Source organism: Cuculus canorus, chromosome 5, assembly GCF_017976375.1.
Source record: "Cuculus canorus isolate bCucCan1 chromosome 5, bCucCan1.pri, whole genome shotgun sequence".
Classification (NCBI taxonomy): Eukaryota; Metazoa; Chordata; class Aves; order Cuculiformes; family Cuculidae; genus Cuculus; species Cuculus canorus.
This window is the reverse complement of record NC_071405.1, coordinates 16,797,246-16,824,842: the sequence shown is the minus strand read 5'-3', so window position 1 is coordinate 16,824,842 and position 27,597 is coordinate 16,797,246. Positions and strand designations below refer to the sequence as shown.

At 50.7% G+C, this 27,597-nt stretch overlaps 2 protein-coding genes across 2 annotated transcripts in view; one reads left to right on the top strand and one right to left on the bottom strand.

The window, feature by feature from the left end:
• LOC104064464 (NACHT, LRR and PYD domains-containing protein 12-like) overlaps positions 1-9,021 on the bottom strand; it is a 10,567-nt gene extending 1,546 nt beyond the window's left edge. The window contains 5 exon segments of the mRNA XM_054067088.1: positions 332-451; positions 983-1,103; positions 1,106-1,337; positions 2,137-2,431; positions 8,861-9,021. Coding sequence (XP_053923063.1) covers positions 332-451; positions 983-1,103; positions 1,106-1,337; positions 2,137-2,431; positions 8,861-9,021 — 929 coding nt within the window.
• On the top strand, positions 6,956-27,597 carry CEND1 (cell cycle exit and neuronal differentiation 1). The gene is made up of 2 exons (XM_054068524.1): positions 6,956-7,092; positions 18,010-27,597. The coding sequence occupies exon 2, from the start codon at positions 18,190-18,192 to the stop codon at positions 18,589-18,591; it is 402 nt and encodes a 133-aa protein (XP_053924499.1). The 5' UTR covers positions 6,956-7,092; positions 18,010-18,189; the 3' UTR covers positions 18,592-27,597.

Here is a 27,597-nt window from a genome sequence, read left to right as displayed (position 1 = left end):
GGACCATTCCCACCCATCCCAGAGCCAACTGGCATGGAGGAACCACATCCAGCCATGGCCAGCCAGCATGGAGGGACCACACTCACCCATGCCACAATCAGCATGGAGGGACCCCACCTACCCATCATGGCCAATCAGTATGGAGGGAACCTCACCCAACCACCCATGGCCAATCAGCATGGAAGGACCACATCTACACTTCCCAGAGACAATCAGCATGGAGGGACCTCACCCAACCACCCTCATCAGGCCCTGGCCATCACCCCTTCCCCATGCAGGCAGTCCTGTTCCATCTCAGTGCTGCGTGGAGGTCCCTTACTGGAGCACCTACAGGTTGCTGCCCAGGTGCCGCAGTGCCTGGCAGAGCAGGTGGATGGGGGAGTGCAGCTCCTCTTGCTGCCACTCAGCGATGGGACAGGAACCTCCTCCAACTCCTGAGGCACCGGAACAGAGCCACAGTGGGCATAGGCAGCCCTCCCCAGTATCGGAAGCTCCTGGCTTTGGTGCTGGCACATAATCCACCCCAAGCAGAGCTGGCCACCATCTCACAGTAGGTCTCCTTAGAAAGAATGTCCATGGCTTTGGAGATGCAAAGGATCTGGAGTTATCCTGCTGTCCAGCCCAGTTTGGGATGTGCTTAAAATCTCCACAGTGAGAATTTCCACTTTGCATGTGAGAAGGGAAACGTAAAGCCAAACCAACACCTGGGAGCAGATTGACCTGATCAGGCTGGAAAAGCTGAGCTGATGCTCCATCAATCCCACCACATGCAATGGAAGAAGGAGCCCACGTGTTCCTTATTCTCCTACAATTCTCTCCCCGTCAAAGTAAAATCCTCCAGTGAGGAACTAAACCCCCAGAAGAAGGGCAACAGAGCTGGGGGGAAGGAGCAGAGGTGCCTTTAAATCCATCCCTTGGGGTGGACAAGAAGAAAACTTGGTGATTTTGGGTCACTCGAATGTGTAGGGGCAGTATTCACTGAGGCAGTGATGTGGCCAGCTCCTCCTCGGGATCCTGCTGGTGGAAGGAGCATCCCCAGAGTGTGACGCAGCCCAGCCCAGGCCGGTGCCGGATGCAGAAGGAAAGAGCCATTTGGTCATAGAAGTCAACTTGACGTTCTGCAAGTTGATGTCGATGAAATGACCCAATGCGCTTTGCGTGAAGCCTTCCTTGTTCATCTTGAATAGGAAGTGGAAAGTGTCCAACTTGGAAACCTTCATTGCTTAGCTGGGATGGGAGCTGCCTCTGTGCCTCACCTGAAGCCATCTCATCAAATCTTCCCTGGCTCGTGGTGAAATCCTGCACCTGATGATTTTGTCAGCATACTCGATTGTTTCCTAAGTCTGGAAAAGTCAATGAGGACATCATTGTCTGCGAGACTTTAGGGCTTCTGAATTTCTTCACTATGAGAATGGTGAGGCACTGGCACAGGTTGCCCAGGGAAGTTGTGGATGGCCATCCCTGAAGGTGTTCAAGGCCAGGTTGGATGGGGCTTTGGGAAGCCTGATCCAGTGGGACATGTCCCTGCCCATGGCAGGGGGCTGGAACTGGATGATCTTTAAATTCCCTTCCAACCCAAACTATTCTATGATTCTAATTGTGGGGGTCCTTTTCCTCTCCTGGGTTCTCCCATCATCCTGATCCATCAACACTTTAGCCACCCTGCAATCCTCATCCACTTTGGGAGCAAATGCAATTGCCTGGGGCCACCTACAGCATCTGTCCCCTCTGCTCATGCTCCTGGGGCCAAAGGCACTGTCTCAGGGCTCCCAGGGATGCCCCTGGCTCCACAGCATTACCAAGTGTGAACTCTGTGGAGACATCCTTACTCCCCATCCCAGGAAGAAAGGGTGGAATCCTAGAATGGTTTGGGTTGGAAGGGACTTTAAAGATCACCCAGTTCCAATGCCCCTGCCATGGGCAGGGATCTGGCCAGCTATCTGCCAGGTGGTCCTGAGAGCTGAAGGCTCTTCTCCAGGACAACAGGAAGCCTGGCACTAAGAGAGGTTGCTGCAGCCCCTAAGCTAATAGGATCACAGCAGGAGATCTCATGTTTCCAGGCTCCCCAGGAAGCCAAAACCTGCTCTTACCACACTCTACTCATCTCCAGGATCACTCAAGGGAGAGAGAGAAAACAAAAAGCAAAACGTACACTGGCTTCCTACCTTTCACCTTCTCAGCAAGGTCTCTCTGGTTTATCTCTTCAAACAACCCAATCACGATGTCCATTGCAGTGTCTTTGCTGTAGTTCTTGCCCATGCAGCTGGCAAGACTGCAAGGGTGCGCGGCCTTTGCCTGCAAATCCTTGGGGATATTCCATCCTACTTCCACATGAGCCTCCGATAACTTCATCTTAAATTCCTGGAAGCCTGTAGGTGTGAGAGCCTGCAGCGCTCATACGAGAACAGCTAATGCCTGCTCTTGCTCTGCCCTTGTGGGATGTCACCCGAAAATACCAAGGGTTAGAGATCACGGCAACACCACAGCAAGAGGTTTTGGATCTGGGCACCAAGTTTGTCCCAAACAGCCCATCTCTTCCTGTGCTGGAAAGGCTGGTGGCAATCACCCCAGCGTGGCAAGGTCACCCGGGCTGCTCCATGAAGATGTCCCTCATGGGACAGAACCATAGAATCATTAAGGTTGGAAAAGCCCTGTAAGCTCACCCAGTCCAACCATCAGCCCAACCTCACTGTGCCTGCTAAACCATGTCCTGAAGTACCACAGCCACACGCTTTTTGAACCCTCCAGGAATGGAGACTCCACCACTGCCCTGGGCAGCCTCTGCCAGTGCTTCACCACTCTTTTGGTAAGGAAATTTTTGCTAATCTTAATCTAACCTCCCCTGGCACAACTTGAGACCATTTCCTCTTGTTCTATCACTTCGTCTTGGTTGAAGAGCCCATCACCCGCCCCCCCACAACCTCCTTTCAGGCAGTTGTAGAGAGTCATGAGGTCTCCCTTCAGCCTCCTCTTCTCCAGGCTAAACAGCACCAGGTCCCTCAGCAGCTCCGAGAACACCTGGGCTCCAGTCCCTTCCCCAGCCTTGTTGCCTTCCTCTGGACACGTTCCAGCAGCTCAACATCTTTCTTGTCCTGAGAAGCCCAAACCTGAATCCAGATTGGGGCACAGGAGAGAGAAAAGCACCCAAACAACCATCCTGGGGGGTTGTCTCCAGATTGGGAGACAGAGTCCCGGTGGCTGGTTCCCCATCCCTCGCGATGCACTCACTGCACCATCCGGGCAGTGGGATGGGATAGTAGAAGGGCTCAAGCCTTGCCTGAAATCTCCATCTCACATGCAAGCAGGGTTTCAGTTTCGCATGGCTTCCTGACATCCAGCACATGGTTCCTCCATCCCTTGGCAGGGTTGGTCCACCAGCCTCCCCAAAACCACCCACATGGGCAGAGGGACCCACGGAAGCCGGGGATGAGCCTGGGGAGCGAGGCCATGGGGCAGAGGCTGTTTTTGGGGTGGAAGAGGCTGTGTTTTGGGGTGGAAGATGCTGGTTTTGGGGAGGGGAGAAGAGGTTGGTTTTTGGAAGGGGAAAAGGGGCTGTTTTTTTAATGGTGAGGGAAAAGGCTGTTTTTTTGTGAGGAGGGGAGAAGAGGCTGTTTTTTGTAGGGAGGGAGAAGAGGCTGGTCTTTGGAGGGGGGGAAGAGGCTGGTTTTTGAGAGGGGAAGAAAAGCCGCTGTGTTTTTTTGGAGGGGGGAGAGAAGAGGCTGGTTTTCTTCGTAATTTTTCATGCTGTGGGTGGGAAGGCCCTGGCCCAGGTTGCTCAGAGCAGTAGTGGCTGCCACATCCCTGGAAGTGTTCAAGGCCAGGTTGGATGGGGCTTGGAGCCCCTAATCCAGTGGGAAGTGTCCTGCCCATGGCAGGGGGTGGGACTGGATGGGCTTTGAGGTCCCTTCCAACCCAAACCATTCCATGGTTCTATGATAATAAGTATAATTGTGCTTGTGCAAAAGGGAAACACATTGGCTAACAGGAAATGATATGGGGAGGAGAGGACATCCCATCACTGCCAGGTTATGGGGAGGTGCTTGGGAACTTCTAAAGGATGAGGCTTATGAATGACAAGCTAAAATGCACCTTGGAGGAATGCAGCAAATGAATGAGCTGGCTGCAGCATTGTATTGAAGCCCATGCAGGAGACAGAATCGAACTGAACCGAACCAAACCGAACTGAACTGAACCAAACTGAACCAACCAACCCAACCCAACCCCCCTCCCAGCAATGCTCAGAGCCTGGGTGCCCAGGGCTGAGCTTAAATCGAGCCCAGGCAGTGGGTGGGGAAGCCCCGTTGAGGCTGATGAGGGCTTTGAGGCTATTAAAAGCCCCTCAGAGGCAGCTGGGCTTGACTTTTCACTGTAGGGACTGGTTGTGCTAAGCCAGACAGCCCTTCAGCTGCTGTACTGACTGCAAACCCATGGGCTGTGGTCACAAGGTGCTCTACCCTGAGAAATGCCCTTCATTCCACTTCGCTGGAGGCACAGAGGTAAGGAGAAGTGGCTTCTGCCTAAATAGCAGCAGTTTTTTGCTGGTGTAACCTTTTTGTAGAACTGTGGAAGCCTAAAATGGTTTGAGTTGGAAGGGACCTCAAAGCCCATCCAGTTCCAACCCCTGCCAGGGGCAGGGACACCTCCCCCTGGATCAGGGGCTCCCAGCCCCATCCAACCTGGCCTTGAAAACCTCCAGGGATGGGGCAGCCACCACTGCTCTGGGCAACCTGGGCCAGGGCCTCCCCACCCTCACAGGAAAACATTTCTCATCTCACTCTCCCTTCTTGTAGCTCCACACCGTTCCCTTGTCCTGTCCCTGCCCTCCCTGATCAAGAGCTCCCCCAGCTCTCCTGCAGGCAGAGCTGCGTTGCAGTTGGGGCTCTAAGGAAGGCGAGGGGCTTCCCTGGGGGTTCCTGATGCTCAGGGCTGAAATGAGTTTAAGCCCTGCTCTCCTGATTTTCATGCTCCAGTTTATGAACGGGGCACCTGTGTCTTGGTTTAGAAGGGGGTAAACCTGTCGGGGACTGGAATTGTGGTACGAGAGTGGATTTTGCAGCTGAGTCTGAGCCTCATATTCCTTTATTTCTTTTATCTATCCACAAGCATCCTAAATGATCAGGCTTTCAACTAGGCATGACGGAAAAGAAAATGCTTCAAAGGGATGTGCTTAGTGAAGCTGCCTTTGAGGGATGCTGGGAAAGGGGGAAAGGATATTTTAAGGCACTTTAGGAGTTTAAGAAGAGAGAAAATAGACTTCTTATTGACTACGTCTTGGCAGCCCATTGCAAATGGAGCAGCTGCTACGGCAAAGCCTGTGGGGAGCCTGCTGGGTGGCTCCTGCAGCAAGGGAATGGGGCACGGAGGCCAGCAGGCTTTGCCAGCGACAAGGCAGCGCTGATGGGGAGATGGTTCTACCCAAACATTCAGGGTTTCCCAGACCCCGAAATGACCGTGGGCTGAGCTGGATCCATGGAGCTCAGTTTCCCTGCTCGGAGTCTGCCAGCATCCTCTCCTTCCCCCTTGCAGGATGTCAAACAGGGCTGGGACCAACCGCGTCTCTCTGAAAATGCAGAACACGCTGTGCTCGTTCCCAAGGCTGCTGCTGCCATCCTCTCCCAGGAGCCAGAGCTGTTCTCCTACCTGCTAACTCATCCTGGGGTTTGCTGTGAGTGGAGAGGGAGGAGGAGAAAACAGCAGCACCGCTGCTAAAGGTTCCCATCTCCGTCTGACCTTGAGGAAGTCGTTTTCACCTTGCCGTGACTGGCTCTGAATCGCTGCTTGCTGTGCCGGTGCTTGGCGCTCTCCCACGCTGCGCTAGGGGTGATGTGACACACGGGGAACCCTTCCCCTCCTTGGGGCTTCCGAGTGCTGCCCAGCTCAGGTGCTGCATTCCTGGCTTCTCCCTCCCTCTGCAGTTGGGGAGGAGGGGGAGGTTATTTGGTTTAGTGCTTCCTTCTTTTGGTTTCCTTTTTCTCTGTCGGTAAAAATGCATGTTAGATTCAAAATCTGAGGCATATGAGGTAAATCCAAAAAGTCTAAGGCATATAAAGGTATTGTGTGGGGCTGTTTAGCTCCTAAAGCAGAGGCAGCATGCGTGAACAAGAGGAAATCACAGCTGGAACCGCCTGGTCTCAGCTTGTCCAGGCTCTGGGCATTGGAGCTGATGATATCTCCTTGCAGCAGACTCCCTCCTGGCGTCCTAAGGGGAGACACAGAGGCTGAGGATGTTTCTGCCTGATGTAGAAGTGGCAGAAAGGTTTGATGTGTCCTGAAGCAGCAGTTTGGGTGTTTCTCCTGTGTTAAATCATAGGCTTGCACAAGCTTTGCAGAAACTCGGCTCCTCTCTGCTGCTCTTGATGGAGCAGGGAAGATGTCGGCAGCCACTGGATCTTCACAGCTTGGCTGTGCCTGGCCCAAGTCCTTGAGAAAGTGGAGAGGGCTGGTACTGCTGGGTTCAGGACCAGACAGGCAGCAGCGGGGCCATCAGCATCAGCCACGGCCGATCTTGTGTGTGCCAGCTCCAAAGTGGCCTTGGGGAACCTGCAATCTTCCTTCTTGGCCACATTGCCCCTTCTTAACTTGCTGCTGGGGGCTTATCCTGCTTGCAAATCCCTTATCCTGGTTGGGGGAGCCTCATCCTCCTTTTTTCCTCTCTTGTCTACACACAGGCATCCCAAATTATCCCATTTTTTTGTGTTTCCCCCTGGCTTTGTGGCTTTATTAACTGTAAACCCTGCAAAGCGAGGCAGGCTTTGGAGAAGTGAAGCAGGCAGGGAACAGCCCCGAATGGCCAAAGCTCAGCCTCAAATAACAAGGGACGTGGAGATGCAGCTGGGTTGCCTTCCCTGCTCTGCCAGCTCCCCTTGGCATTCTTTCCCCCCACCGGAGCCCTGCCCTTCCCTTGGATTGGAGCGCTGTCTCCCTCCCCCACCTCCCCTGCTCTCCATCTTCATGCAGTCTGTTGAGGTGCATTGTGGGAAACTCCCAAGTTTCCCCCCCCTTCTCCTCCTCCTCTGCCTTCCTCCCTCCCTCCTCTCTGCGCAAGAGCCAGCTCCCAAGGTGGGACACTGTGCAGCGGCCAGAGGACGGAAGGTAAGGGATGCCGCTTCCCTCGGTGTAGGATAGAACCCAGGGCATGAGGGCACAGAGCTGCTGGGGGTTCCCCAGCTTTCAGCACAGGGTTGTGCCGCGCTCCTGCTCAGGGTGACGTAGTGAAATACAGATCTACCTGGTCAAGGTGAGCGTCCACCTCCTCGCAGCCACCCGGGATAGAGGCCAGGAGCTGCCATGCCCTCGGAAACGCGACCTCACGCAGCTCTCCCTGTTAATAGGCAAAAGTGCTTTTTCTGAGCGCAAAATAATGAGCATAATGAGGACGGTTGGCCCCCAGCAGCTCCTCTCCCACCCCAGCTCTGTTCTTCTGCTCCCTGAAGGTCAGGCAGCCAGAAGGAGGCATTTCTGCAAACGAAAGTGTGTGGGAGCCTGGCTGCTGCCTCTGCGTATCCGTCGCCTGTGCTGTGGGATGCACTGGGCTTGCCTAGTCCTCATTGACAGACTTCAGAGAGGAGCAGGCAGCCTAGAGATGGAGATGGAGGCTGGGATGGAGGCTGGAAGCTCCGAGCATGGAGAAGTGGAGCTGGCTGTGTGCCGGAAATGGGGCCGCTGGGAGGGAGAAGGGGAATCATTATCCCCAGCTGAAACCTCCCAGCCTTGGCAGGAAAGCTTCTACACCTCCCTGGAAGGTTTGGATCAGGTTTCCAGCTGCGTTTCCTCTCCCATCTGCATGGCAGTGGGGTTTGTTTGCCATTGGCTCTGTTTGGATGGGTTTAATGTTTCTGTTTCATTATTGCTATCAATCCTGAGGCAAGGAACAGCCAGCAGCCCTGTTAGCCCTCACTTTTCCCAAGGAAGGAGCTGGGAATTGTTCTGGTAGGAGGGAGGCTTTGATACTAAAGAGGTATCCTCTGATATGACCTTTGGCTTGTGCTGGAAAGGAGCTCGCAAAGGGAAATCTGCCCCAAACTGTGAGAGAAGACAGAGGCAACAGTGCCTGTTCTTAAGCTATGGGGAGAAGATTACCCCAAATGAGTGGGAGGGAGGAGGACACCAGATCATGGTTCCTCGTTCAACGTGTGTGCATCCAGAGATAAAATGCATGCGGGGGATGTCTTGGGCTTTTCCATCCGCTGTCCCTGCGTCTCTGCGCATCCATGTGCATCTGTGCCCTATGTATTTGCCAAGACCTGTTGATTTGTTCCCTGCTCCTGCTTGGTTCGCTGTGACCATCTGGGAACTTCTGGTGGGGTTGGGAAGGAAGAGGATTTTTATTCTGGAATCAGGGTGAACTTTGGCATTGGGGCAACAGGAGGGAGCCCTCCCCATCGCAGTTCTGTTTTCCTGGGTGGAGCTTGGGCAGGGTGCTGTCGGGAGAGAGAGGATGGACTATGTTGGATTGAGCTCCCTGCTCCATCTCTGGACTGACCTCCAAAAGTCTGACCTTCACAGGTCTGACCTTCAAGCATTTTCCATCTTTCTCAGCCACAGTGCCCACCATCAGCCTCTAAATTGTGGCAGGATGGGAGCAGAAAACCTAGAATTCCCCTAAATGCAGGTATTCTTCCCTCAGCATCCATCCCCTCCGGTGGCAGGCTACCAGGACTGGGCTGGTGAGCATCCTGGCACGCTCTCCCTGTTGTTGGTCAGGTGTGGAGGCAGGCAGATGGGGTGGAAGGGAGGGATGGAGCTCTCTGAGCAGGCATTTCTCTGCTGGAGGAGCTTTGCTTATCCTTCCCCAGATCCTTTCTGCAGGGAGGGAGAGAGCACTCTGGTTTTGCCGCACAAGGTAAGCGATGGGCTTTACCCCAGGGCGTGCCAGGACCCTCCCTGGAAGGTCACCGCCTCTCGCTGAATTGGCCCCTTGTCAGCCTGCAGTGGCTTCTTGCATTTCAGCTGCAAAGCAACAGTTTTCTGGCTGACGCCTGCAGATCCTTGGGCTGTTGGATTCAGGACCTGGCTCTGCATGTACGGAATTGCCTCTGTAATTTTTTTGCTGGTCACAGCTGAGTGGGTGATGCCCCGAAAGCCTGGTGCAATCCCGCATCACTCGGAAGGGATGGGTTTAGGATGCCCACACGCTGTTAAATCTGCTGCAGTGGTTGGAGCCGTTTTACTGTGTCAGAGATAACCTTCATCTTTTTTGCTTGTGGATATAGAACTTGAGAGATCCAAGACCCACGGACTGTTAGGAAGAGGCCTTAAAAGCACAGATCTTAGAAAGGAAACCAGCCTTCTGCACCTGGATACCTGCTCCTGGCTCCGTGGGGAGAAGCACCCCAATCTGGCAGCATCTGCCCTCTTGCCAAAGGCAGATTTCCAGGCGCTGGCAGGTTTGACGTGCAGGGCAGGGCTTTGTGGGGGACAGGAATGAGTGGCTCACCCCTCTCTGTCACTGATGCCGAGCTACAAAGCTGTGCATGGAAGGGGGATAATTACATTTTCACTAGCAGGGCTGCAACAGGAGGCTGCAGGGCCGCAACAGGAGGCTGCTGGGCCAGCTTCTGCTGGGACTTTTGGGCTCTGGTGAGCTCCCTTCTGGTGCTGCAGGAGGTACCAGCCTGTCCTCAGCCTGTCCATCTTTCAGTGCAGCAGCTCGTCCCTAGTGCCCCAGAGCTGCTGACATTGAATTGCTGGCTCTGGGAGGGCTGGAAAAGGGTTATAAAGCAACAAAAGGAGCGTGTTAGCGAAATGGTGAGTGTGGTGAAAGCCAAGATGTGAGGAGGTGCCCAGGGTGGGATGCAAGGGTGACACAGGAGCCTGGGGTGCAGGATGCACTCAGAAGCCCTCATGCCTGCCTGCGAGACATCATGCTTGTGTATTCCTGTTGGTGGCTGCGCATCTTCCACTGCATCTCCTGGATCGTTTCCTGTTGAAGCTACCCCAGTGCTTCATTCCAGTGTCCTGCCAAAGAGCTGCCATGGGAAAAAAAGCCTTTCCTTTGTTCCCCATAATTACTGTCTTGAGGTGAATGGTGCTCAGTCCTGTGGGGGAGAGGCTTAAGATCCAACAGCTCCTGGTTTTTGAAGGATAACCGCTATGATCTTGTCTGACAACAGAGCATGCAATGGGCACCACCAGAGATCTGCCTCCCCAGGCTGTTTTGGGAATGCTATTCCAATTTCTGCCACGCTTTGGGACAGCTGAGGTGTGAGAAAGGGCTTTCTGTTGGCTTTGTGCCCGTACGAGCACAGGGTGCCTGGCAGTGAGGGGTTTGGGTGATGCATTGCCCCTTCGGGACCATGCATGGTCCACCCTGATGGAGGAGGGAAGGAGGGGGCTTGGCCAGGATTTTTGGCAGCAGTCTATATGTTTGAATGGAGTTGTGGGCAGGAAGTTGAAGGGAACTGTAAGTGCTTCTCAGCCTGTGCTGCTGCAGAGCAACGGCTGGGTTTGTGCCTTGACATGCCCTGGGCAGATCTTTGTGGGCGCTGCAGCAGGAAATGTGTGACAGGAGGTCCAGTTGGGTCTGTTGAAGGGCAGAGTGGAACGGCAGAGAGCAGTCCTTGCCTCGCTGTTGCAGGTTTAAGGGCAGAGTCACTCCAGTTTACCATTTCTCATGGTTCTTTTTGCTTTATTTTCATATTGGGTGAGAGAAGATAACAGCGTAGAGGATGTTTTTGCCGTGTAGGTGGCTGTATGCAGGCAGAGGGCCTGACCAGTGGGGGTTAGAGCTGTGGCTTGCATTTAAAAGAAGAACAACAGAAGTAAAGCCCCTGGCAGGAGCATGGGATGTGACCTCGGTGGGATCTTTGGGGTCAGGGCAAGTGTGGCTTGCAGATGTGACACGTGGCTCAGATGCCATCTTCTTCAGAATTCACGGTGCAGAAAAAGGCTGTTTCGCCTTCTCCTGGGCTTGTGCTGGTGGGGAGTACATTGAGGCTGGCTGTGGGGCTCTGAAATGCTGTGTCACCCGTGCAGGGTGTGTGACCAGGCTGGGGCAGGGCAGCTTCTGGAGGGGACACTGGCACTTGCGTTGCAAACCAGGACTTCACCCCACCATGCCGGTGTCCCACCAGCACGCCCAGGGGCTGTCCCCCACAGCTGTTCTCTTTGCACATGTAAGGTGAAGCCAGGACAAAGGAACAGGGGCCCATCTTCTTCCCACATCTCCCGTAGTGCCAGGCAAAACCCAACCGCTAAGCATTGATACATCACCCAGGCTATGAAAGAGGTGACGATGTCTTGGTGGTACAGGGAGCGAGGGGTAGGGTCCTGTACACTCTAGGGGCCATGTGGGTGATGGTTGCAGTTTTGGTCATTGGCAACACTAGCTGAAGAGGCAACAAGAGTGCTGGGTCCCGGTGCAGCTGCAGGACTGCCGCAGCCATGGAGCAGAGGCTCTGCTGGCAAATCCCCACCGTGCCAGCGATTTGGAGCTGCCTGAGAAAACACTTTTGGCATCTGATATTCTCCATGTCAAGATTCAAAGAGCTTGTTTGGAAGGGAAATGTTTAATCCAGGGCTGGAGGGGGGAGGGATACGGGGAGCAGCAAACAACAGATGGGGAAAGGGATTCATAAATATCTCATCAGAACGAAGTGGGTCGGCGGCGTCTGCTGGATCTTGGTGCTGCTGTCTCCAAGACTCTGCTTTGGTGGGGCTGCAAGGAGAGCTGTCTCCCTGCACAGCTTGTTCCTGGTGCGCTGGGGCCGTTTAGAAGCATCCATGATAAGTGACCTCTGCTATCGTTGTGCTCACGTTGTGTTTTATCACCTTTGCTGTGTGTTGCATCAGGAGCAGGGGGGCCAAAATAGATTGTAAGGGAACTAAAATCCTCCTCGGGGAGCTGCTCCCAGCAGCTGAACAAACACAAGCTCCTTATGTAAAGCTGTTTTAATATTTATGGTAATTCCGAGAGGCACTGCGTTACCTCATCTGTCTCCACTTTGTGGAGACTGGGGGGGAAAGGCTTAGTCACACTCCTCCCCATCCCAGATCGTTATCCTCTGATGGGGCTCGGAGCCTCTGATCCAGTTGGAGATGTCTCTGCCTGTGACAGAGGGTGGAACTGGATGGGCTTTGAGGTCCCTTCCAAACCAAACCATTCCATGGTTTGGTGATTCTGTGATTTTATCGTAGGTGCTTACCTGGCATCTCTCTGCCTTTAATGTGTTTATTCCCCAGCACTTTGGAAAGAGGCAGAAGTGCTGTTTTTCCACATTGGAAATGGGGAGTGGAAGCACTGGGAAACAAAACCATAGAATTATGGGGTAGTTTGGTTTGGAAGGGACCTTAAAGCTCATCCAGTTCCAACCCCCTGGATGCTCTGGTGGCTGGCACAAACTCGAATGGGCAGATGTCCTCAAAAGACACTGGAGGGACTATATTTGGGCCAGTGAGTTTAAGATGCATCCCGTGTGGGGAAAAGCAGGGCTAGCCTGGCTGTGAGTCAGTGAGCTGATTCTATTCTCTCCGCTAAAATAACTCAGCAGTGTGATTCCAGCTCTGCCTGCAGTGAGCAGCTGTGAGGGGACAAATCCTGGGTTCTTTTAGAGGAGTTTTCCTGGTTTCTTAAACAATGTTCAGTTGAGCAAGACAGAACTTGCGTTCCCTCCTTGAGCCCATGCTCAAAGTCCCTCGTTTTCTTACCTCTCTTCCATGCCACTTTGGTTCATGAGGAGATCTGGTAATCTCTGGAAGAAGAGAGGGAGGCAAGAAAGCTCTTGAGCCTTAGGATCTTAGAAAGGATGCCCCAAACCTTGTGCCAGTGGCTCTCTGAAATGATCCCTTCTTCGGGGGAATGTGACTGCAGCCTTTGTCTTCTTTTGCCATCAAAAGACAAGGGACAATGAACTGGTGTTGCCCTGTGGCCAGTAACCTCAGGCCTCTTTGGAAAAGCCAATGGGCTACCTTTTCCTTGGCACTTTGCTCAGCCCACCATGAACAGAAGATGATCTGAGGGCTGGATTACCTCCTGTATGAGGCCAGGCTGACACAGTTGGGGTTGTTCAGACTGGGGAAGTGGGGACTGAAAGGCTGAAAGGGGCTCCAGGATAGCTGGGGAGCAGCTCTGGATCAGGGATTGCAAGGAGAGGATGAAGAGGAAGGATTTGGAGCTGAAAGAGAGGGGAGATTGAGGTGAGATCTCAGAAAGGAATGTTTTGCTATGAGGGTGGGGAGGCCCTGGCCCAGGTTGCCCAGAGCAGTGGTAGCTGCTGGAGGTATTGAAGGCCAGGTTGGATGGGGCTTGGAGCCCCTGATCCAGTAGGAGGTGTCCCTGCCCATGGCAGGGTGTGGAACTGGATGGGCTTTGAGGTCCCTTCCAACGCAAACCATTCTATGATTCTATGAACTCACCTTGGCCTAGTGCTCCAACTGATTTTCCTCTGATCGCTTCAGTGAGGTCCCCTTTGGTGATCATGATCCTCCATATGACCGTGCTGTCTTCCAGTGGAGAGTCTCACAAGTTCAGCCCCCTGTATCGCATTGATTTTCACCAAAGGAGAGAGAGTTTGTGACACTCAAAGCTCACACAATCGTGTGGCCACACTTGATCTCCCCAGTCACACCCCCAATTTCTTATCACCCGGTCACTTCAGCTCAGAGCTACCTTACCTTTTGTAGTCAGAACTGCTTTTTATTGCGTGCTTCTTCTTTCCCTTTGAGAAAATGATGTATTTTCAGGTGCTTTTTTGAAGTGGCCACATGCTAATTTCCCTCTTTATGCATGCAGGAATGAAATCTGCAGATTTCAGTCTAAAATTAACTGCTCTTCACCTACCAGTCGGTGCCGGTGCCTGCAAAGGGGATGTTAATTCAGTCCCATGAGCCAGTTTTGGCAGGGTGCAAATTGCACTCACCGAAGGGGAATTATCTGAGAAGAGGACCGTTTGATGTCCCTAAGAAAGCTCGTTTGTCTTAAATGACCAAATGCAAGCACACCAGCTGAGACAGAACCTCCTGAAGGGGCTGGGAATGAATTGTTATTCAGCGTACGTTCTTCCTCCATGGCACTGAAAACCTTTCACAGTGGTGGTGTAAGAACAATTGACTGAAAAATAGGATGAGAACCACGTTGGGTTTTGTGTTCTCTGGTTCAAAGCCCTGCCTTGGCTTCAGGAAGGAGGGGACTGGTCCTCAGAGGCCAAACCATCTTCTCCAGCACTGCTGAGTGCTTTCAGCTCTCATTGACTTTCAGTTGTGTCATGGCAAAAAGAATTTATTTGGAACAGATTGTCCAGAGCAGTGGTGGCTGCCCCATCCCTGGAGGTATTCAAAGCCAGGTTGGATGGGGCTTGGAGCCCCTGGTCCAGTTGGAGGTGTCCCTGCCCACGGCAGGGGGTGGGACTGGACGGGCTTTAAGATCCTTTCCAACTCAAACCATGCCATGATTCTGATTCTATGGTTCAGCTGCTTCAGGCTAAGGGGTTTAGGAGCTGATAGTGGAGATGAGGCAGGAAGAGGCATTAGTGCTTGCTTAGTAATGAGGTCCCGTTTAATTCTTTGCCCAAAAGCCAACACAGGCTATGCTACTTTAGAGAATGGGGTAATTCCAGCTCTCCTCTTCACCTCAAAAAGACAAAATTCCCAGCTTTTTTTTTCCAGACAAGTAGGAATGATGAAGAAGTAAAGGGGACATTAGGGGCTAGGGAAGAAGATTTGAAGATAAAGAAGGTCTATTTTTTGTCGTTTCTGGCTTCTACTGCAAATTTCCCCCAGATCAGACATGGCTATTTCTGAGACTGATATTTTCAAATGGAGGCTGCACCTCGAATTCTGGGTTCCATTTTGGGCCCCTCACTCCAAGAAGGACATTGAGGGGCTGGAATGCATCCAGAGAAGGGAACAGAGCTGGGGCAGGGGCTGGAGAACAGGGGTTCTCGGAGCAGCTGAGGGACCTGGGGCTGTTTAGTCTAGAGAAGAGGAGGCTGAGGGGAGATCTCATAGCTCTCTGCGGCTTCAGGAGAGGAGGTTGTGGTGGCCAAACCGCCTTCTCCAGCACTGCTGAGTGCTTTCAGCTCTCATTGACTTTCAGTTGTGTCATGGCAAAGGGGATTGATTTGGAACAGATTGTCCAGAGCAGTGGTGGCTGCCTCATCCGTGGAGGTATTCAAGGGCAGGTTGGCTGGGGCTTGGAGCCCCTGATCCAGTGGGAGGTGTCCCTGCCCATGGCAGGGGGTGGAACTGAATGGTCTTTAAGGTCCCTTCCAACCCAAACTGTTCCATGATTCTATGATTCTCCTGGTGATATCTTAACAGTAAGGCTCAAAATGACTCATCTGCTCCAGGAATGATGCAACTTTCATCTGTGCACACAGGAGGCAGATGAAGAAATGCGGTTGCTAATTTCCTTGGGGTTGAGACAGGGAAGGTGCCCTTCAGGGAGCTGAGGAAAGCTGTTCCTTATGTTGGCCCCGTTGCTTTGGCCTTGGCCAACTTGTTGCGCTGGTGAGCAACTGTGCCGACCTCAAGAGCTGCAACAACCCCAGCAGCATCCCGGGAGGGCTGAGGTGTTTGTGTGCTGCTTTTTGCAGCAGCAAGGATTTGGAGGGCTTTGCTTTCCCCTTTTTCTCCTTTATCATTGGTTTTGTGAGCTCTGCTCCCTCTTCCTAGCCTGGGAAGGATCTGGTTAGCTGCTGCGGAGTGAAAACCTCCCAGAAAAGGCACAAATTGTCAAACAAAGAAATGGGGTGGCAGGGGGAAAAGGAGGGGATGAAGCTTTTATCACAAAACCTTCTTCTTAAGTGCTGCTGTCAGTATGAGAGGCAGAGAGGGAGGTGGAAGCGTGAGGAATGGGTAGACAGGCAGAGACAGCGACTGAGGAGAGGAGGGAGGAATAAATAGATGTGAGGAGCTATACAGAAAGCAAAGGTGAAGAAATGGGGCATTCGAGAACAACTTTGTGTGACCGAATGAGGGAAGAGGAGCAGGCAGTGGGCTGTCGGAAAGCCCCTCACACCTCCATGTGCAGGCTTAGTTTCTGAGAATGACGAAAGAGGAACAGGTCCAAAGGAGGCTACAAGGATAACCAGAGGGCTGGAGCGCTTCCCGTACGAGGCCAGACTGAGAGAGTTGGAATTCTTCAGCCTGGAGAAGAGAAGGCTCCGAGGAGATCTTATAGTGACCTTCCAGTACCTGAAGGGGCTTCAAGAAAGCTGGGAAGGGACTGTTCACAAAGGCTTGGAGTGATAGGGCGAGGGGGAACGGGTATAAACTGGAGAGGGGCAGATTTAGACTGGGCATTAGGAGGAATTTCTTCACGATGAGAGTGGTGAGGCACTGGCACAGGTTGCCCAGGGAAGTTGTGGCTGCCCCATCCCTGGAGGTGTTCAAGGCCAGGTTGGATGGGGCCTTGGGCAGCCTGATCCAGTGGGATGTGTCCCTGCCCATCTCAGGGGGCTAGAACTGGATGATCTTTAAGGTGCATTCCAACCTAAACGATTCTATGATTTTGTGAAAGAACTTTTCAGTCTGTGGGACATGGAGGTGCTTAGAGATGAGCAAACGCTCATGTCCTCGAGAGCACAGGGCTGGATAGGGACAGGAGCATGAAAGGTAAGAAGGGATGATGTCCAAGGCAGGGGGACTGATTGGGAGGTAAATAAGATACAGGAGAGGGTTAAGTACCTTGGTGGAAAAAGATACTGTTAGGAGCATCCTGGGTCCAGAGGAGGAAGAGGAGGGCAGCATGGATGGCTGATGGTGATGCTAACCCAGCCAGTGGCTCTGGCTGCTGCCACACTGGGGAGAGAAAGGGTGCTCATGATTCTTGGCTGCAGTGTTTACCAGCATCAGCTCAACCAAGCTACGAGGTCTGGGGAGATCATAGAATGATTTGGTTTGGAAGGGACCTTAAAACCCATCCAATTCCAACTACATTCCAGTGATGGAAAACCACTGGCAGAGAGCCCTGTTAGTGGAAACTCCCTTAGAAAATGAAGAAATCCTGTGCTTTGGTGTTTGTGGCAGTGCAGGGTGTGGCTGTGGGACGCAGCACAGCGCAGCCTCCCAGCCGAACCAGCCTTCCTGCCTCCAGGCAACTGGAAACCAGCTCTGGTCGATGAGGGAGGTGGAGAAACTGAGGTCCTAGAGACTGCAGTGAACATTGAGTGCTCTGTTCGTACAGTAGAACCACACAAATAGTAGAGAGTGTGGGGATAGCTCAGCTAATTGATATTAAAGTAACTAAGCAGGTAATGTTTATGTCATGATGAATCTGATTCTCTCCGCTTTAACCTCTAAGCCTGCTTCAGTCTTGGGCTCCATTTACAATTTCATCATTGTACTGGCTGTAAAATGAGGATAAATTGCTCCCAAACCAGAGGAGCAGAGTTCTGTGAGTCCCTGTGTACAGCCTCAGCCCGCAGGATTCCTACTGAGCAGAGCAGTGGGAATGCTCTCTGGAGGCAGCAGAAAGGAAAAGTTGAGGCAAGTGGTATCTCCAGAAATAGTACAAAATGAGCAAGGAGAGGAAAACAGTCTTGCACTTGGCCAGGACCATGGGTTTATAGAATCATAGAATAGTTTGTGTTGGAAGGGACCCTAAAGATCACCCAGTTCCAACCTCCCTGCGATGGGCAAGGACACCTCCCACTAGATCAGGCTGCCCAAGGCCCCGTCCAGCCTCTGGGGGGCTACTGATCAGCTTTGCCATGGAACAGCACCTTCTCCCTACCCAGGAGAAAGGCAGATGTGCTGAGCAACTGAAAAGTAAGAATTATTTAGTTGGACGTGATTATATTTGATCAGTGACATATGGTAGCACATAGATGGCCAGAATGGGTCTCAATCACACATGGAGCTTGGTTGTGGCAGCCTTAGGTGACAGCCACTCTGACGTGTTTGGTGTTCTCCCAAATACAGGCACTGTCATAGATGATTTGAATACAGCTCAGATACTAAAGAGCGAGGCAGCGGTTTTCCAGTTTTGTATTCTCCTCCATCACTTGGATGGAACACCACTGGCTTGCTCTGTTCTTCCTTCACCTCTCATTGCTCTGCTTCCTCTTCCAGGTGCTGTACAATGTCCAGATAGGACACCACCAGTGTAAGACTTGTCCTGAGACAACTGCTCCAAGAGATTGAGCTGTCCCTCTCAGGTGGCTCCTCTGCCTTCTCCAGCAGCTGAGTGAAGAAGAGGTGGGATTGCCCTGTGTGCACGGCATCCAGGTGTGACCCACAGCACTCGTAAGGATGGATTCCAAAGGCAATGTCCGAAGCGGAAACAAACCTGATGCCAAGGCCCCCAGCTCTGGAAAGCCAGAAAAGCCCAACCCTGGGCCAACCACGAATGCAGACAAGAAGGAGACCCCCAAAGAGCAACCTGCTCCCACCACCACCACCTCCACCACCAAGAAGGCAGGTGGTGATGCTGCTGTTGTGAACAACCACAGCAACCTGAAACCCAGCCCTGCCTCCACGGAGACGCAGGAGGCCACCGGCCAGTCCCCTGACTCTGACCACAAGGGAAACAGCTCCGAGGAGTCACCGGGAAGCATCTTCGACAACATGAAGCCCTTGATCATCGTCGGAGGAGTGGCAGTGGCTGCACTCGCTGTGATTGTGGGAGTGGCGTTCCTAGCCCGGAAAAAATGAAGATGGAGACAGGGTGGGGATGAGAAACCCAACCCAGCTGTACAGCTCCTTTTGAGACAAATGCATGCAGAAAAAAATCTATACATATCTATATATATAGAGCGAGCTAGATAGGTCAACGACAAACACCAACTGCAAATCCAAGAGTCTTGTTCAAGACAACTGTGCCAGTTTGACCCGGTGTGGGTAACTCCATGCACTCAGTGTGTTCTTTCATGTAATATATCTTGGCTTATACCACTGTGTATAGATTACAGCTTCTCCTGATCAGTGTAAATGACGGTGTCCCCTCCCCTCCCCTGCGGTCCTCCCTGGGAGATGCCCCCACCTCTCTCGCAGTCCCCTGTTTTCAAGTCCAAAGTGTTCTACGTCCCATCCAGAGTCTCTGCTTTGTGTTTCGGTTTCTGTTTGGTTTGGAGTTAGGTTGCGGTGAAGAAGTCCTAAGAGGCGTTGGAGCTTAGTGGTAAGACCCTGCTTGTCTGTCGCTGCATGTTGGGCTGGCGTTTATCCATCCCGCCTCTGGGGAAATGCAGGCAAAAGACATCTCCCTGACCAAACAGCCAAGTGTGATCTCTAATAGGTGTTTTGTGTATCTGCTGCTCATCAACCCACCTTTAAAAACCCAACTGGAAAACACCCCAAAGAAGAGCTGGCTGCAACTGGAGGCTGAGGCTGCAGCGTGGCAGAGTTCGGGGCATCACATTGAGTCACAGCTCTGGCTGAGCTGCCAGCGGGGGAGTGAGCAGAGGGGCTGTGCTCTGACCCACAGGGCTCAGCACGTGGAGGTACCTGGCCAAGTCCTATGCCGACCTCAAACAGACAGCAAGCAGTTGCTGGGTTTCTGGCATGCTGGCAGGCAGCCTCCAAGATCCCATGGCTCACCAGGTTCATATGGGCAGTGTTTGAGGATAGAGAGACTTTGTGTTTTGGATTAGTATTTCCTAAAGTTAAGCTGGGCTTTGCAGGATGCTGTGGCCTCAGCCCAAACTCCCCCAAGGTCAGCTGGACTCTCTGCTCATTTCTTTGGACTTTGGATCAGGCCTTTTGCCTGCATTTTTCTCACTGAAGGCTACAGTCTCTGATATGTAAGAAGGTAGAAAAAGTGGAGATGAGATGGTTTTATGGGTGGAGAGGACCTGGGACCCCATGAGAATGAGACTGATCTGCTTCATACCAGGAAAACCTTCTTCAAGGGCACTGGAAGTCTGTCTGTGGGGGATTTCTCCCATGACAGTAGCAGGGATTTGTGACTCCTCCAAGCTTTGGAAATGATGACAAATTCCCAGCCCTTGATTAGCCTGGTTTCATCGGTGACAAGGCAGCTCTAAAGGCAGACCTTGTGAAGGAGAGAAGGCAGGCAGGTGATGAGAGAGGGGATGTAGTGTGTTGGCTGCTGCCCTTCTCCTAACGCCAAAAAGTGGGCAGATCTCCTTATCTGAAAGTTTCCATTAGACTGCTCCTGGCAGCAAAAAAAAAAAAGTCTTACAAATAGGGCCTTAAGTGTTGTTTTTAAACTAGGTCAGAGATTAGATGAGGTCAGAACCACAGCCGCTGGAGCTCAGCGATTGCAGACAGCGGGCAGGGTTTGCAGTGATGGCTCGTAAGAGGCTGTGACAAAGTGGAGTGAGTTCAGGTAAAGAGCATAAGTCACACAGCTCTGAGCCTGGCTCTATGAATTTGGTGGGTGCAGGGTTAGAGAGAGGCACACGTTCCTCAGGTTATGCCTCTGTGATATCCGCTGCTGGCAGGATTAGAAGATAGGACGGTGGGTGTGTATAACCTTATCTAACAATGATGTCATAACCTCCGCTCACATCTGTCTTATTTACCTCCAAATCTGCTTTGCTAAAATGCATGTGGCTTCCCCAAACAAAAGGTCTTTGAGTCAGCCTGGCCATTCCAATGGTGAGATCTGTCATGCTTTTTTCCTCCAGGCTCACTAAATATTCCCAAGGGTGCACAGCCTCTGGGAGAATCCAATGCTGTCTGCATGCAGGTGAGATTTAACGTCTACCTCTGCCTTTACCAGCAGAGACAGAGACTGGGAATGTTGGTTTGACAGTGTTTTTTGGAACAAGTGCTACAGCCCTGAGTGAAATCCTGGTGGCTCAAAGCACTCTCTGCCTGTCTTGTGGATGTCTCCTACGTCACTCCCAGCCTGGAGAATCTCTTTGATTTGAAGCAGAAGGGTCCATGCTGGGGTATTTCTATGGTGCCACTTATGTCTAGAGATGCGATTTCCCCTTGTTCTCTTTTGCGGAGGTTCTTTTAGTGGGGGGAGAGAGGGAGAACGGTACCAAAGGAATAGGAAAGATCTTTGGAAAGCAGAGAGATGGCAGAGGATGCAGCTCAGAAGCAGCGACTGTGGCAGGGCTTTGTGAGAGGATGCGGTGAGGCTGCAGCATCCACACTGAGAGGCTGGGAACTGGAGTGCCTCTGAACCTGATGGTGCCCCAACCTCTTGTTAGGGAGATACCCGATTGCAGACCAACTCCCCCAGCTCCTGCTTGCACCCTGAACATCCTCACAAGGGGAAATTGAGGTGCACAAGGTAGAAGCAAACCACAGTGCAGTCCTGCCAGGAACCTGGTCTCTGACTGGGAGCTGCGTGCTGTGGAGGAAGGTATCCAAACAACCGGGGTTTGGATGTGGGGATGGCTGTTTCTGGGCTGCCCTCCCCTCAGATCTCTGAAGCACAAAGCTCTCGGCTGTAGGGAAATTTTGCTGTTGTTATTGTGAGGAAGGGAAATGGGCCACTGCTGCTCTGATTCCTGCTTTGCCAAAGTAGGGTGGTGATTTTCAGACAGCAGCTTCTCTTTCCAACCAGGAGGGTTGTTTTCGAGAGATGCTGCTCCCTGTCTTCTGTGTTCCCTCCCTCTCTGCCCTGGCGTAGGATTGTTTCATTTAGCAGCACGACGGGATTATAGATGTCGCTATCTATTCTGTCCTGATCAGAGTAGATAGATACAGGAGGAGTAAATAGAACCACCTGCTCCAGTTGAGTCTCCTATTTTACTTTACAAAGTGGTTTCAGTCCTTGACTTAACCTTTGGTAACAGAAAAGGGGGAAAAAAAAAAAACAGTTCTCAGCCAACATGAGCCTTAACCATGTCTGTCTGTCTCCAGCTTCCCCTGCCCCACCTGGAACCCACCTCTTTGCTACCTGGAACCACCTCTGTGGCAGCTTGGTTTGGCAAAAACATCTGTGTGTGTGTGTGTGTGCACGCGCGGACACCACCCTGCCTTGAAGAGTGTTCTGCATATGTATGTCCACATACATATATGTTTATATTACTGCAGTCTGAGGTGGGGGGAAATCAAATCAACCTGGAGATGACCCTTTGTTCATTCCCCTGCCTTCACACAAAGTGTCTGTGATGTCTTCTCTGTGCCATTTGCATCATGCCATGCAGCACCTGAATTCATTTTCAGTCCCTGGTTTCTTTCTCAGTGCAAAGAATGTATGGCTAGTGAACTGCTGAATGTAAGATGTGCCCGTTGTGCTAGAAGCTCCAAATTACTGTTTCCTTCCCTTGGATAGTCGTGTGAGCAACTAGCTTTCAAATAAGGCACTTTTAGACTTTACTGAACTATACTGGACTGTGTTGTAGCGCTTTTCCAAGTGTGGGTCTAGTGTTGATTCGGGTCAGGTAGCTCAAGCATAGATGCCGTACGAGCTCCTAAGCACGCAGCCAGAGCGCTGCACTTCAGTCCTGACTTGCAAACAACATCCTCTTAGCAAACACCTCCTGTTCTGCCTTAATGTGCCAGGCTGTGCCGTGGTTTCGTTTTGAGACAAAAATATGTCCAGCGAGAAGTAGGTTTGAGAAGAGTAAATTCACCCCTCTCTGAACCAAAGGGAGGCTGAAACCAGGTTTGTTGAAGCGGAAGGCTTAAATGACTGAACTCGCTGTGCTAAATAAATAGTTGTCTTTTCTCGTACTGAGCACACGCCGTTATTTGCTTGATGTTCTTCTTTGTGTGGTGTTTGTGATATGAAGTCCTTCTAGTGGTACCTCCGTGGGGAGAACAAGCTGACGCTTAAATCTAATCGGATTCTGTGCTTGGGATTTGACGAGATCTAGATTGCTAGTTTACTCTTTTGATAAAGTATAAATTATCAAGTTGCAAAACCGACTTCAGACATCGTAGCTTATCACTAAAACTATTGATTCAATTCCTACACCCGATCTCAACCTATTTTCAAGGAGCTGTAAGTTTTAGTTGAATATAAAGCTGTCATTACGCTCTCTTGGACAACTTTGTAGAAGGCTTTTGATGCTTCTATGTCGAAGGAAGAGGAAATGGTTTACGCTTCTCCTTCTTATTTTTCTACCCATTTAATAAGCTATGGATAAGTCCAATTATTCCTAACAGGATCCAAACAAATCTGGAAACCAAATGATAAAGCAGGAGCATTTTCAGGAGGGCGGGATGAATCCCTGCAGGTGCTGTTCACCTCTTAGACTCGCCCTTAAGCCTTGAGCAAGTTGCTTGCCCTGAAGCATTTCTTAGCTCTGTTAGGTTGAGTGATCAACTAAAAATTAGGTTATCTCTGCCGAAGCAAAGTTTTGGGGTTAATCCATAGGCTACGGAAAGCAAAGGGGATTTTTCCATTGGCTTTGCCATGCTCTGCTGAGGCTTTTGAGATCATGTTGGCACCAGGGATACGATTGCAGGTCACTGTAAAATGGAAAGGCATCTCTGGGCAAAGCATTCCTTAGTCATTCAACCTTAGTCCTGCTGAGTGGGAGGAAAGGCTCGGCTCTTGACTGAGGCAGCCACGGTCTACAACCATGCTTATACCTATATTAATATGTGTGTATAAACAACTAAAAAACCCACGAGTTGGGGAAAGGAGATGATTCTGCCTTAAAAATGTCCCTTCCTTTCTTGGAAATGCCACTGGCATCTTTCTAACTTTTCTTGGAATTAGTTGGGAGTAGCAGTCCTGAAGGCTTAACAAAAAACTGAAGTCTTTAAGGAACAACAAAAAACTGGAAGGCAGTGAAAAATTGTATTAAAAAAGTGAAATTCTTGGAATTCCAATCAGCTCTATGGAAAGCTTCAGGTTTTGTTGCTTCTGAAAGAGTGCACGAAACAGGACAGAGAAAGGCAGATAAAAGAAAAAGCACATGGCATCATTATCTTAAACCGTTTGGTGAGGACACGTTAATATTTATTCCTTATCCACATCTATTTTTTTCTTGGACAAAAGTGAAAATGACCAACTCTGATGCCGTGCAAATCATCCTTTGACTGACTCCCCAAATGAATTTTTGCTGCCTCTGTTCAATGCTGAAAGGTTTGCGAAGGAAGAAAAAGATCTGTAGTTTTCTACAACCAACTTTGGGTGATTAAGGGAAAGGGCAAGGCTAGGATTTAGACATTTTGAAGGGCTGTGTTCTCTCTTCCCATGCTTTGCTATTAGAAGTATTGATGGTCCAATCTAATCATGCTTTGATCGTCTTGGTCTGTGACCTCATGCTAGAGCAGGGATGCTGGTTCCCTTCCCAAGCTGTGCAGCATCTTAATGCAGCCTCGCTCCTATCACTGCAGAGGTGGGAGAAATCTCCCAAGCTGGGACAAGCTGCCTTCTGTGGGGCAGGGAACCACATTACATCCTTTCCATAAACTGTCTGCGCTTCTGTTTTACAGACTAGATGCCTCCCTTTGCTCTGACCTTAAAAATTTCCCTTCCTTTCCCTCTATAAATTAGTTAAGCTCTCAGCACAGGAGGCTGGAATCAGGATATTACCTGGTATTTACACCAGTGGTGTTCAGTCTTCTGTCAGGAAGGAACCTGTGGATGCTGAAGCTCTCCCTGCACATATCTGGCCCCATGATTGACAGTTCCACCCCAGGAAGCGATGGAGCCTGCACAGCAAACTGAGCCTGGGCTGCGACACCAGCCACAGCTTTCGGGATTTATGCTCTGTGGGTTCTGAAGAAGCCAGGAAAGGGTGACTTGAGCAGTGTCTGCCTGCTACTGTGGATTAAACATTGCTGCTCTGTTTTCAGCCCAGCATCGGTTCCTAAACGCTTCTCCTGCAGTGGTTGTTTTTGATCTATCATCCTTCTTAAAACCTCTCCTGTCCTCATTGCACGGCAGACTAGTTCTTTCCTGAAGTTTGTGTGTTTGAAGTCTTAATCGTTAATGGGAAGTTAGGTTTTAAGTGGCATAAAGGGCAAAGAGCACAGAATAAGAAGTCTTAGCTGTCTCAGTGGCAAAAAGGAGAGGGTGCTTAATCTAGGTTTATCAAACTGAAGGTCACGATACAGAAAGTAGATCTCCTTGAGCTGGGTTATCTTGAACTGAGCAGCCCAGATGACGATGCAAGGTGCTGCTGAGGATACTGCAATTAGGCTGAGCTCGTGCCTCCCATGCCATTCAGCTGGACTTGGCTGGGTCTGCCCAACACAGTTTCCATGTCTTTTATTGCATCTAGTGCAGATCATATTACCTTTATTGACTGGCCCTGGGAAGCTTAATCTGTGCAGAAAAGGGGTTTTATGATGACTTTTTCCACTTTTTTTTTGATAACCACCCCAGCCTTATGACCACCTTTCATTTTTAATGCCCAAATTCCTGGCTGTTGGCTCATGCCAGATCTCTACAAACTATGTGGCCCCATTGGTTTCTGAAGATCTGATTCATTTCTTGTCCTTCACTTCTTCTTTAGGTACTGTACTACATTCCCTTTCCTTTCCTTACTTTCTTCCCAGGCATCTCTGCAGTCTTGACCTCTCCTCAGCCAGAAAGGAACTCTGGTCCAGGGCCGAGACAGATTTTGGGTAGCCCCATACAGAAGACACAGGCCATGTTCAGCCACAGAGCACCTCAGGGGAGTGCAGAGACTGTGAAACACGGAATGGATGAAGGTTGCTTCTGCCTTCATTGATAAGGCTTGAGGGTCTGAGTCTGCAAGGTGCTGAGTGCTCTTGGCTGCCACAGGAGCCGAGTAGATGATAAAACCTCAGCTGAAAGGTCCCTTTCTTGTCCTTGCTCTTCCATGCCTGTAAGTCGCTGCACAGCCACAAGCTCCGCTCTGGATTGAAGCCTGCGTGCTGGTCAGGTGTGTGGTGTTCTGGCTGCTTGAGAGATGCCGACAGGGCCCTAGCGTGCTCTACATTGGCTGCAGTTGGTGCTTCTGCAGTCCTCTTCTTACTGGAGCACCATAGATACCAACAGAGAAGAGAGCATCACAAGCACTCAAGAGTTGGCTCTCAGGTGAACCGAATGATCTCCATTTCTGCTGGCTCGCAGGAACATGCTGCAGCTCGCTCTCTCCCTTCCTCCATCACCCACAGGCTTGAGAACACAGGAAACTGCAAGGATTTTTCCATTTGAAGGGGCTGCTCAGGTGCTGCCATTTCATAAATGGGAGACTTCTGAAAATTCACAGCTCATTCCACCAACCGTGCTAACAAATTGATACCCAGAGCAGCAAGGGGCGAGACAGATCTCAGCCACTGGCTCTCGGCACACAGGGAGCTGGCTCTACCGCGAGCTATCACCCTGCTCGCTGCTGTGGGCAGCCCTTGGGGACTCACACTCTCTGATGCTATGCTCTTCAAAATAAACCAATTTTCTTTTCTGAAAAAAATAATTTGGATTAAATAGGATTCAGACCAACACATTACTCTCCCTCCTGTTTCTCTTTTGGTTTCTTTCACTTCCAGCTTGAAATTCAACTTTTTTTCCACTTGTCATAACGCAAACCATACCAAGAATGAAGTTAGAGCTTCATTCCGTCTGCGCGCGATGATGCGACCAAAACTCTCAGTAGGTAGAGAGGAGTCTTCAATCATCTTTGCACCAATACAGACCTGCATTGTATCCCTGGTTTAGCCACAGCAGCTTCAAGCAGTCAGGTTTTTGGGGCAGTTTGAGAAGAAGAAGGATGCCATACAATTTTATCATGTTTAAAAAGAACCCCAAACAAACCAACAAGCAAATAATTTGGCTTTATTAAGTTTTGAGCAGCTCTCCTTACGCCTGGTGCCTTTTCCCGAGTCACCGGTTAGGACCGTTTCAATCCAGACCTTTAAGAGGAGCGAACTTGACTCCCTGGTGAAACCCAACTCTCCTCCAGTGGTAGGTGCAGGTTGTTGTGGAGAAAGGAAAATTGGAGAAAGGGAACTCAGAGGTCAGACTACAGGGGATTTTACTTTTTCTTTTGTTTTGCTTGGGTTCTGTTTCTTTTCCAGGGACTGATCCAAAGCCCTCGGAGGTCGGATGGAAAGCTCAAACGCTGGTAGTGAAGATGCTACCTCGGTAGCCACAGGCGTCTTTCCAACGACACCGGTGGGTTTTGTACCAGCTCTTGACCGTGTTTTTCCAAATGACAGGGATTTGACACCTTGATTTCTTCCCTGTACAAACAGACCTGCTTGTCACTTACACATTTTTACCTGTGTTCAACATACAGGTTGTTTTGGTTTGCTTTCAGAAACACTTTGCTGCTAGACACATTTCCTGGAGGGAAATGGACACCTACCTACACACAAAGCTCTACAGCTAATTTATACCTTGTTGAATTTATAATCTTGTCTATGCTTCTATGGACACTTTGTATGGGCTGCAGCTCAAATCCTAAAATAGTCAAGAATTTTTCCTTTCCCATATAGTATTCTATTTACTTTGACTTAAAAAAAACAAAAGCGTATAAATGCAATAATGCAGGTAGACTAGAAATACTAGATTGAAAATTAAAGTAGTTTAGCTTGTCCCATTGTGACTGACAGTGTTGTCCGACACCCAACGCTGTACCCTGACATTTTCCAGGCTTTCTACGTAGCTGAATCTAGTATTAGCTTTGAAAACCCATTGTATGAGTGGTGGGTGGATGGGTTGGAAACGTGTGCTCTCTACACACTGTATGTTACTCACATCAGAAGCTGTATGGCCACTCCATATGCTGTGAAACTGTAAATGATTCCCAATACACCTGTAACTCTTACCAGGATTGTGAGAAATAAACTATATATAGAGATATATATACA